This window comes from Vulpes vulpes, chromosome 8 (genome assembly GCF_048418805.1).
Source record: "Vulpes vulpes isolate BD-2025 chromosome 8, VulVul3, whole genome shotgun sequence".
Taxonomy (NCBI): Eukaryota; Metazoa; Chordata; class Mammalia; order Carnivora; family Canidae; genus Vulpes; species Vulpes vulpes.
This window is the reverse complement of record NC_132787.1, coordinates 79767888-79780400: the sequence shown is the minus strand read 5'-3', so window position 1 is coordinate 79780400 and position 12513 is coordinate 79767888. Positions and strand designations below refer to the sequence as shown.

Below are 12513 nucleotides of genomic sequence, written 5' to 3'. Positions count from 1 at the left end.
TCCCTGTAGGGAATCTGATGCAAGCACTATATCCTAGGACCCTGGGATCCCAACCTGAGCTAAAAGCAGATGCTCAACCACTGAGCCACCCAGGTGCCCCCTCATTCTCATTTTCTGATGGTTTCTATTCAACATTTTGAGAGTGTAGATAATGAGAATTATTTGCTGGATTTATACCAATGTTCAGTTGACAAAGTGCTTTGAGATCCGTATTATTAAATCCTCTTGTCAACTCTTAAATTTCCATGTATTACCATGCCTATTTTATAGGCAAGAAAACCAAAGCACTAAAAGAACATAGTGAACAGCTAGTTTAACCAGTTTTTTTGTCAAGTTCTTCCTATGATATTTTGAAATCTGGAAGTAATGTAACTTAAAAATAGTACACATTTTCTCTAAAATAAGGTCTTATTTTTTTTTAAGTTCTATATACAGAGTAGGGAAAAATGCCTAAAATCATCTATTTTCTTTCCCTTCATGACTTAAAATTTCTACAGTGAAATAATTCCTACTTGACAAAACTTAAAGGATGTTCAAAACACTGGAAGTGAACAGAAAATCTAACAATGCCAGGGGCTAAGCAATAGCCCTAAAATACCCAGTTCTTAAAGCGTTGTGGTCACAGGAGTAAACAACTCATAACAGGAAATTACGGGGGGTAGTTGGCCAGATCCAGGCACAAGCCTAATCAAGATGTATGGAGAAAGACCAAGGCAGAACTGAGTGAGGTAAAAATATTCCCAACTCATTAACATCTAAGAGTTTTCTCTGCAATTAAGGAAGAATGCTTGATTCTACTTGATTCCAGTAGGAGTAAGAGATGAAAAGAAAATCCAGGTTTGGAATGTGATAGAGAAGTTGGAATGTCTTGACCCAATATACCCAGTTTTATTCAAGTAAATAATTGTAAGCTAAAAGAGCATGTGATCAGGGTAGTGGCTAGTGCAAAAAATGGCTGGGTTCTAAACTTCTTGCATTAATTTCTCTTGAATTTTGAGCCTGTTTTCTATAGAAACAATCTGATGTAACATAGTTACATGTTACAAGACCCAAGTCAGGCTACTGCAAAATGCCTAGTTAGTACCACACAGAATGCATCTAAAATTTTAAAAGTATTGGCCTAAGTTCTGCATCCTAAAAGCAGGGATGATAGCAGAGAAAAGAATGAAGAAGAGACAATATCTTGCTCCCCATCACACTTCCCACAAGAGCCAAATTATGAAAGAGGAGACTTGTGCTCGTAAGCTATGCTTGCCCTTCTAACTACAGTAACCTACCCACATGTATTCCTCAAGAATAAGACACACTATAAAAGTATCTATTGTTCCTCTCCCTCAATAATAACTTTAATTCTTTGCTGTCTCTAAGTGTTAAGAAGAAAGCCATCTGATCTGAGTAACCTATACTAAGGTGTAAATAAATGACTGATTTGTACATTGATTTATAGATACAGCACATCCACACACACGTGCAAACACATAGGCATTTACAATTGCATTACTTATTTGTTAGCTAGGCACCTTTTTGGGAGCCAAAGAAATGAGAGATTGAAAGGGCAAAGTTTTCTGCTCCCATGAAGCTTCCATTTCAGTGGGCAGAGGTAGACAATAACATTCAAAAACAACCCAGAATATCCAGAAAGTAATAAAGACTCTACAGAAAATAGGGTGATATAACACACTTCACACTGTGTGGTTAGGAAAGTTCTCTTTGATGAAGTGACATTTAAGATGAGATATAATGAAGACAAAGAACCAATCTTGTGTAAATGAAGGGGAAGGGCATTTTAGATGGCTAGTGCAACCTTGAGAAAGGAGTGAACTTGGTGCACAGAGGACAGTAAAAAGGCCAGTGGGGCTGAAGAACAGTGGGCAAGGAGGAAAAGAGAATGGAGAGACAGGCTGCAGACAAATCAGATTGGTCATTGTAAGCCAGGGACAGACTTCTGAAGTGTATCCCAAGTAGGGAGACCTTAGAAGATTGTAAGCAGAAATGTGGTCTGCCTTACATCTTAAAACAATCCTTAGCAGAAGCATGGAGACAGACGGGAGGGCCTTGCAGCAGTCTGAGAGAACAGCCTACCTGGCCTTGGTGGTAGACAGAGAGCTAAGTGGGTCCCATCATGATATGATATACTTTAGGGGTAAGATCTGCAGGAGTTATGAATGGCTTGACTGTGGGGATGAGGAAAAAGGAATTAAGGATACTGAGTAGATGATACTGTTTTCCTGAAAAAAGGCAAGATCTGGTTCGGTTCAAGGATAAGGCAGGATAATGGAAATAAGCAGTTCTACTTTAGACATGGTGATTTGGTAATCATTGGCATGCTGGTGGCATTTAAGCCTCGAAGACTGGTGTGATGGGCCAGGGAGTGAGCCCAGAAGGGGAGGAGAAGAGAGCTAGAGATCAGGCTTTGCTTACTCCAACATTAAAAGGTAGAAGGAGATGATTCAGGAAGCTCCTCTTCTCTAGACAAGTAGCTCTGCAGAAGGTGAGTCAGGAAAAGAAGGCTCTTGCTCTTGCTCTCCTAACAGGTGTGGGTCTTTAAGGTCTTCTAGGCATACTAAGGTTGAGGGGGAGTGAAGACACTCAGGCGCCCCCTTCTGCTGGGAGATTATAATGAGCATTTGATTCACAGTAGTAGGAAGAAGCTCTGTCTCACCTGGAAAGGCATAAGCTCCTTTCACCATAGATTTTGAATATGATGAAAAAATACTTTAGATGAGATATTTAAATATTCAATCCTGCCTCAGGGCAGGCCATCACAAGCTGAGAATCCAAGAGTCTCACCTACAAAGAGGCAGCAGTACATCAAACACTAGCTTAGAGCTCTTCTACTTTAGGAAAAGGGTCAAGACATCAGACCAGAGAAAAAGCCGGGCCTCAGGACCAATGCCCATTAATGGTAAGCTTTGAGTGAAAAGAATTAGTTTCTTTTATTCTTCCACCTGTAGAGACTGGGCTTTGTCATCTCAGAATAATAGAATAATTTTTTTTGACTCAGGGAATATAATAAAGCACTGCTCTGAATCATCAGGGTTCAAGAATAAAGTCAGAAATATTATGTTTGTTCAGCATCTTGTTCAATTTGCACAGCTGTTTTGGGGGGAATGGGATGTCTGTTTATATAAATATGAGATTACCTGTGAATATTGTGTGGGGAACACACTGCACAGCTAATATTGCAGCAAATTACAGGAATCCTCCTGATGACAAAGTAAAGAAATCTGTTTCCTGATGGGAAGAATTTATGGCAGTGAAGGAAAACCACTTTGACAGTGAATGTTTCTGTTGTTTTCTCCCCAACAGGCTTTCTTACCTCTTGATGCCCCTACCTGGGTTCTGAGCCCGTTTTAAGTGGCAGAACAAATGACTCCTCCAAACACTAAGGTTTAGTGGAATCCACATTTCATGTTACGGAAAAATGATATGGTATGGCTGCCACACTCTTCAAAAGAATTTAATACAAGAGATGCACAGAGCTACTTTGGAAGACCAGTATATGGGAAAAGGAGCCAGTTTTGAGGTACTGAGATAAGGAGCTGGGAAACTTAAAAAATATATATTTTTAGAAACAAGGATTTGATGTAGTAAAGCATTTTTTTTTTTTTTTTGATCATTTGGAAAACAAGAGATGCATTTGATGGGACCAACTGCTGACTTTCCAGAGAGGTAGGTTGATTTTGAGTAACTCTGATGAGAGACCTAATTTTGCTTTCATTATCATAATTTGCACATATTCTCCTCAAGGGTTAAACCCAGGGCCAGAATGTGTGCTAACTTGGGCACCATTTGATACAGTGATTTAAGCCTTAGGAAGAGTAGACTCCAAAATATTTTCCTGTAGTAACCTAAGATAGAGTGATTGGTAACCATTATGTTTAGTTCTTTTTGGTAAATGTGTTCTCAAAACAAAACAACTCACAGTATGAATATTTCAAGGTCTTCCTTCTTGCTAAATTTCTGGTTATTTTTGGAAAAAAATAAAAATAAAGACCCAAATTGGAACTGATAGAAACAGCTGGTGTTGAGAGGGAGTCCAATCTCCTCTGAGCATCAGCAGTCAACTGGAAGACTTTGCCTACTTCTGGCCACTAAGATAGTAGTAAAAGGACCCGCTAAGTCCCCTGAGTCCTCCATTAACTCAGTGACACCAGAACCACATCGGGCCCCTTTATCAAGACTCTCAAATGGTCAATCAGTTGGATAACACCATGTGCAATGGCTCACCACTATAGATCTGGACAGTTTTTTTCTGGTTACTCAAGGACGAAGTATCCAAATTTATACTGGTCAGATCATCCTCAGCTATTCATAAATAACTAATAACAAAAGCTGGTGTTTTAGTCAAATTCCTTCTATGTTTCAAATGCTTTACCAGATGCATAATTTATAGGTGTTTTCTCCAGTCCTTACCACAATTCTGCAAGTTCAGTATGATTATCCCTATATTACAAATAAAGCAAGGCTCAGAGACACTGAGATGATATCTGAGTGGAGATGAGAGATATTCACAATTAGTGAATTCCAGTGAAGAGATATATACATGATTTAAACTGCAGTCGTTTTTTAGACTCAAAACCAAAAGCCAGGGTCAGCTGTGTATCTGTCAAGATGTCAACTAGTACTGGGGCCTGGGTCCAGAACCTTGGTTACAGTAGGCTCTGATGTGCACCAGAATTACCTGTGAACTTCAAACACTCATGTTTGGGTCTTTCCTCTAGATCTTTCGATTCTGCAGGTGGATGGTGGGTTACAGGCATTTGTATTTTTTAAACAAGCTCCCAGGTAATTTTGATGCTCACCAATGTCTGAAAATTACTGCTATCAATGTCATGTTTGGGAGGATGATTTTTTAGAAGGCAAGCAAATATAATGAGCTACAGTTGTAGAATGGAAGAAAAATTCAGCTTATAAGAAATGCATGAAGGGACATCCATGAAATGTGTACTTGTTCTAATTGCTTTGGCTGGGATTACTTATGCCCTGTCCTGATCAATGTCTACTTTTTTTTTTTTTTTAATTTACTCACATTAACATTTTGGTCAAGGGAATATTGTATCAGGTCTTCAGTAGATATTTATCTCAGTTACCCAACCAGTCAGATTCATGGAAGTCATCCAAACGTTAGTAAATATATAAAAGTCAAATTCTGTGTGTAAAGGTGATTCTGTAATTTCGGTTTGTGTTTTTGAAATTGCTGATTGTAATGGGAAGCTGATCTATCGATCTAGCCATCAAACCAATCTGTTCTCTCAGTCCCCCTGGGAATGCTTTCCTGTCATCATGATGATACCAACTAGCTTTCTAACCTTGAAAAATGCCATGACGGTCTTCTGGCAGTGACATTATTTATATCTGTGGGCTCTTGTCTTTCATAGGCCTGTTTGTTATCATAGTCCTTGAAACTGTGAGAAAGAAAAGGTCAAGAAGGCAAATGGGCTTCCACGTCTGGGGGAGATCATATATGAACGTATTCTCTACCTGGTACCGAAGTTCCAAGTGCGACGAACACTACTGCAGTCACAGAATCTTTCAAGCCGATGGTGCATCCAAAGTGGGAAGCCAGGTCTCCAATGAAAGCTGTCAGTATGCCAATCATGAGGATGGAGACAATGAAACAGGCCCAGCCATTCCAGTATTCTGTCGGGGGGACGAAGGCGAAGAGGACCTTCCAGAACACAGTCAGAAAATGCATCACATAATCGAAACAGGAGGGCAGCTTCTCCTCCCCACATTCATCGTCGTCGTCATCTTCCCCTGGAGGGAGGAATGAAGCACATGTCATCACAACCTGTGCTCGGCGGGGTCTTCCTGTCTCCAACTCCCTCCTTCCTTGGCCTGTCATCCCTCCCCTCTGAGTAACCGGGAGGTCATTAGAGGTGACTGGAGCTTAGAGTTTTCTAAGAGTCCATCATAATCAACCAATTAATTATTAAGCTACTGACACACTCCCTCATGTGGTTCATGGCTGAATGGCAAAAGCTTAAGTCCTCATCCAGTTCTGGTTACATGCAATCAACACACCCTTTCGACAGTCCTCCCACCTCCAGTGAGAGTTGTCATTTTAGGGAAATGAAAAGGATTTCTTCCAAAAGACTGGGAAGCTCTGTGCCAGGCTCAGAAAGAAGTCTCTTTAGACAAAAGATAACTATGATGAAGTTCTTCTAACTAAGGATCTTCCAGCTTGGAGCCTGGCTTTGGGGATTCATGGTTAAATAATCACACAAAGCCCTCAATCACAGCTCTGGGCCCTACATAGTTTTTCAGCTTCATCTCTTGCAATTACTTCAAACTCAAACTTCATCCTAGCCAAACAGAATTATTTCTATTTTTTTCAAACCATAAGTACTTTCTCCTACTTTTGTCCTTTACAACTAAATGTGTTCCGCATGTCCTAATCCTGCCCTCCCTACCTTTCCCAGCTCATCCTTTAAAACTTACTTCCTTTGTGAAATCTCAGACATCCCCCTTTGCCCTCCAGCCAGGACTGGAAATTCCACCTCAGAGCTTCCGGAACCTCCTAACACTTGAGACACTAGATCGGTGGTTCTTAAACTATTGTCCTGGACCAGTAGTATCAGCATCACCAGGGAACTTGCTAGAAAAGCAAATTGGCCCTACTGAATCAGAAACTAGAGGATGGGGTGTGGGGTGGCTCAGGTGATGCTGATACATACTCGACTTGAGAACCAGTCTCTCTCTAGACTAGCCCATTACTCTCTTCTTCAGTTGATCATGAGCCCAGCGAGGGCAGGAGTTTGTTCATTTTTGTGTCCCTAGCACCTGGTCCCATCTCTGGCTTGTGGGATAAGCTGGTTAAGGGCTTGTTAACCAAATGAATGTATGCACAAATTTCCACTGACTTTGCATAATATATACACATATATCCCAGTTCTGCCAATTACCTAACACAATTAGTACATTAAGAAATGCACCAAGCTTACTATTTAAAGGAACCAGGAAATCAATAATAGTATTCTAAAACAGAGACTTCATTTATAATGGAATATAATCCCCACTCACATATTTTAAAATTGGGATACTGAATGTCAAGTCTTCTTAAAGTGGTGGCAAATACAATTTCATTTTGTGCCATTTTGGAAAGAGCTGCTTGGGGACTTTGTTCACCACCTCCCCATCCCCACAAACCTTGACACCAGGGATATGCTTTCCTTTGTCCAACTAATGCAGTTGGCAGCAGGTGAGGCTGTCAGACTTTCCAGCTGACTGTGTGGCCTGAGATTACCAGCAAGGAGCAAATATGTGTGTTCTCTGGGGGACACTCAGTGGTGACACTGTCTGGTGCAGATCATTACTGAGAAAACCCTTAAAGCTGAGGAGTTTTGAGGGAAAAGTGCCTCTCACAAAACATGAAAAGAAGAATGGCTCCATTTGTCACCTGTCATCTCAAAGGAAGAGAAACAAAGCAATGGCTTGCTCTTAGGGAGCAGGTGGTCAGAATTATTATGCAAAAACACTTTGGGGATCTGTCGAGAAAACAGCCTCCCCTTTGAGGCTTTGCACCATCTCCAGTGAACTTTTGGGAGGAAGCTCCCAGCAGATGAATAGAATCCTCTTTGGAGACTAGGTAGGTAAAGATGGCAAGTCAGGCCAGCTGATAGAAAAGTGTGTGACTTGCTAGAGTAAGACAGCATTGTTGACCATGTTAAAGTGACTGAGGTAGCTCTAATGCCTTGGTGACCTATGAAAGGAAATGAAAACCTAAGCCACATCAATTTCAGAAATAAACTTGTATCTGAGAAAACAAAATTTTAAAGCAACCAATCACAAGCAGCCGCCTAAGCCTTTACCAAATAAGGCAACCACTGAAGCTATAGCCAATCGAATAATTTCCTTGCCTTACTTCCACCTCTGATCTATAAAAGCCTTTCCCCTTGTTTCTCTTGGCAGTGTCCCTAAACCACTCTGGTTTGGCTCTGCCTAATTGGAATACATATTTGCTCAAATAAATTCTTAAAAGTTTTAATGTGCCTCAGTTTATCTTTTAACAACCATTTCCTATAGTGTCATGCTGAATAGTTATTACACATTTCTAATATCTGGCCTGAAAGCAGAGATGATTTTAAATAAAAGCACATGTTATGGGCTAAATTATCTCCCCCACATTCATCTGGTGAAGCCCTAAACTCAGAATGTGACCATATTCTGAAATAGGACGTTAAAGAGATGTCGAAGTTAAAAATGAGGCTGTTAGGGTGGAGCCCTGATCTAATCAGGCTGGTATCCTTATAGGAGAAGGATACTGGGACACACGGACACCAGGGACGCACGCAAATAAAGGAAGGACCCTGTGAAGACACAGCAAGAACGCAGCCCTTCTCCCAAATCAGGGAGAGAGGCTTCTGGAGAAACTAAACCCACCAACACCTTGGTCTTGGACATTTATCTTTCCAAACTGTGAGAAACTAAATTTCTATTGTTTAAGCTACCCAGACTGTGGTCTTTTGTTAAAGCAGCCCTAACAAACTAACACCGTCTCTTTGGAAGCCTCCAGTGTCATGACATTGATATTTAAGGCCAACCACTCAGTGTTTCTATTATCCATTCTTTTCTTGTTTGCTCATCCATTTCTTTGCTCCTCCTTTTACTTTTCTTTCTATTTCCCTTTTATCCTATGTTTTAGCTCCAGGAAGAGCTTACTATAAGAGCTGTAGTTGTTAGGGTTTATTAGAAAGAGGAGGAAGACAATCATTAATCCTGTAAGTCCTCTTCTCCCCCACTTCCCATCCCAGAGAGAAGAGTTGCACATACCCTACAAAAGCTCAGGAAATGCACTAGACTTTATAGTTATATTTATTTTGTATATGATCCTTATGAGTTCCTATATTCTATATTTTGGGACATTTTATTGTTTCATAAGGTATATGATTAAAACAATTTGGAAAACATTGAATTTTAGTCATTTATGGAAGCATTATTCTGCCTCTAATTCTACTTAAATTAGCTAATTTGGGGTGTATAAGAATCATATTGTGAGTATGAGCACGAAAGCAAATAGTGAAACTTCTCATAAGAAATGACACTTATAAATCAGGAGTAGACATTATATTCATCTTCAAGATGGAAATAATAACACCTTTCCCATGAGGGATGTGCAAGGGAATAATTAGATCCTCTCTTCAAAGTGAAGATATTTCGAGATAATGATGAGCACGGTAGTTACCATCATTGTCTTCCACTTAGGACTGTACTGTGTTTCCCTGTCAATTCTTTTTTTTTTTTTAAGATTACATGTTTATTTATTCATGAGAGACACAGAGAGAGAGAGAGAGAAAGAGAGAGAGAGAGGTAGAGACACAGGCAGAGGGAGAAGCAGGCTCCATGCAGGGAGCCTGACATGGGACTCGATCCCGGGTCTCCAGGATCAGGCCCTGGGCCTTCAGGCAGCGCTAAATCGCTGAGCCACCAGGGCTGCCCTCCCTGTCAGTCCTTAATTGCTTAGTCAACATGCTGGGTCCTAAAGTTACAGCCTAAGCTTTTAGAAACAAAATTTAATCTTGCCCTCTGGAGTTATCTTCATGATCTGTAAGCATGCAATGCAAAATAAGTCAATGTCTGAGAGAGAGGGACAGAGAGAGAAATTTCCTTCCCTTCTGTAGGGTTCCAGCATTACAAGGTATCTGAAATATCTTAGCACTTAAGTCTGGAATGGGAGGCCCATCTGCTTTATTGCTTTTGAAAGTAGAAATGGCTTCCCATCCTTTTTCCTGGGATCACACTGTTCTTTATAAATTTTAATCTGCAACTCAGATGCCATTAAAATATTAAACATGACCACTGACTGCCTTGTGTGATGTACAATTACCTTGTCTTGGAGAAGGAAAAGGAAATATGATGTTCATTCATCACCATCAGGACTATACTTAAAAGTTTGTTCCTTGCAAAGAGCAGTGGAACATTAAAAACACAAACACAAACACCTGGAGTGTCTTTTATGGGATGGCAAAAATGATGGTAACCTGCCAGTTCTGTAGGTGTGTCAGCTCAGGCTTATTGGAGGCTGCGTAATTCGTTCAAGTCCCTCCTCTGCATTAGCAAAGAACTAAGCAGTTTGGGGTGGGGGGAGCTTTCTTTTTATAGGATCCCAAGCAAAAGATCGGCTTATCTCAGAACACTTCTTTTCAGCTTTATGGATTCCACTAATGGAAAGATAATAAGCTGCATTTGATTAATCCTTCCTGTGGCCCTTCAAATGGTTTCCTTGAGACATGCTGGACTTCCTAAATAGAACTACAAAAATAGTCATATCATTAAAACCACAGATAAAGGAGAGAACATCACTTCAACTACTGACATAACAACTTGGACTGACCCTGTTCTACGGCATGAGAACAAAGGTGGCATCAGTACCACTGATCATGAACAGGAATCCTGGGCTTGGCACTTGCAGATGACCACACATCTAATAGACCCGGTGTTAGTGTGCATCCCTCCAGAGGCACTCAGGGTTTGGCCTCAGGGAGAGCTTTGACAACCAGAAAAAGAGGCTACTGAGGTGTAGTAGACGTAGTCTGTAGTAGACTTAGTCTGACTTAGGTCAGAAGACTTAAGACAATTTCTCGTTCTCATAGCTTGTGTTTGAGAGTAGAACTTGACCTTCCTGAGCCTCAGTTCCTCATCTGTCAAATGAATTTCCTAATTCTCACATTTTAGATCAGCGGTGAGGACTGGAAGAGGTAATATGAAAGTCTCTTGTCAAACCATAAACCCCTTTACAGCCAGATGTGCCATATTCCATCACTGCTACTTGTCAGAAGGAAGGTAGTAAATCAATATGATCCGAGTATCCTGATTTTACAGAATCTATATTCTGTTTGAATGAGTCATTATCACCACTGCTTTCCCAAGCTGCTTGATTTTAAGAAAAGAAGAAAGGAACAGAGAGAGGGAATGATAGAGTGGCTACTAAGTGACAGGCACATAAACTTTTTCACACACCTAATCTAATTTAATCCTTATAATAATGCTGCATTATTAATCCCATCGTACGTACAAAACCCCCCTGAAGTTCAGAGAGTTTAAGTGACTTTCTAAAATAATCACAGGGATGTCTGGGTGGTTCTGTTGGTTAAGTTCCGTCTTCGGCTCTGGTCATGATCCCTGGGGTTCTGGGATCCAGTCCCACCTTGGGCTCCCTGCTCAGCAGGGAGCCTGTTTCTCCCTCTCCTCTGTAGCTCCCCCTGCTTGTGCTCTCTCTCTTCCTCTGTCAAATCAATAAATAAGTAAAATCTCAAACAAAAGAATCACATAATAGGTAAGTGGCTGAGTTGGGATTTGATCTAACAGCCCAAGGAACACTACGCATGATGTCTTTTTGAAGCAGGTAGAGTTTAGCATCAATCACATCTTGATTCAAAGTTTGAATTTGAGAATACTTTATTTATTTTATTTTATTTTATTTTATTTTATTTCATTTTATTTTTTTTAAAGATTTTATTTATTAAAAAAAAAGATTTTATTTATTCATGAGAGACATACACAGAGAGAGAGGCAGAGACAAAGGCAGAGGGAGAAGCAGGCTCCATGCAGGGAGCCTGATGCAGGACTCAATCCCAGGTCTCCAGGATCACACCCTGGGCGGAAGCCAGGTGCTAAACTGCTGAGTTATCCAGGGATCCCCAAGAATACTTTTAATGCCTACTGCTACATAGATACAATGTTACCTTTTTAGGAATTTAAAAACACTGCTGCACCATATTTGTCTTGTAATTTATTTTCTAGATATGACATATTTTTGGCCAACTAAACACAGAAAACAATAAATAAAGGGAGGGCACCATGGTTGTGACCATTTCGGAATCTTTACTTGAGTAGAGCAAGGTCTAATTTCCATTTCTAGCTGTCAAAGGTCAGCCAGGTAGTTCTGAATCAAACACCCTGGTGTACATCTAGTTCTTTAGAATTTGGGAAACTGGCCTATATTGTCACAAGTCTGTAATGGAAAGCAGTTTGGGGAATGTATGCTGCTGTTAATCTGAAGGAAGGCCTGACTTTCAATTACTTCTTGGTACTTGCCTATAATTAGCCTATTTTTCTTTTGCAAGAGTATTCTCCAACTAAGGGAATAATGAGAATGACCAGATGCTTTCCAGGAGTATGACAGAGTGAAGATAGGATGGTATCTTGCCAACCACACTGCCGTGCATATGATCCAGGCCCAGCAAGTCCTACATGACAGCCCATGTAATACAGAAATCAACAACTGTGAAGCTAGATCACTACAGTGGTTTTCTACATTCAATACACACTTGTTCTGAGCCAAAGTTCTTGATGAAGTTTTATTCCTTTCTTTCCAAGTGTGGTTGATTTGATTTTGTGTCTCTTTAGTTTCTGAGCACAAAGATTTGTTGCCACCAAACAAATTAACAAGTTTATTTTATTTGATTGAATAGGCTTTCTCCTCCATAGCTATCACTTTTTTTCCTGCAACCTGATACACAGCCATTTCAAAAAAAGTTCTTTTCAGTTGTAGATTTCCAATTCTTTTTG

At 40.3% G+C, this 12513-nt stretch overlaps 1 protein-coding gene across 25 annotated transcripts in view; it reads right to left on the bottom strand.

Moving 5' to 3' along the window:
- SLC8A1 (solute carrier family 8 member A1) overlaps nucleotides 1–12513 on the bottom strand; it is a 375587-nt gene that overhangs the window by 22018 nt on the left and 341056 nt on the right. For all 25 annotated transcript variants that reach the window (XM_072767223.1, XM_072767229.1, XM_072767224.1 and 22 more), the window contains one exon: nucleotides 5485–5760. In XM_072767223.1, the coding sequence (XP_072623324.1) occupies nucleotides 5485–5760 (276 nt within the window). The remainder of the gene's footprint in view (nucleotides 1–5484; nucleotides 5761–12513) is intronic.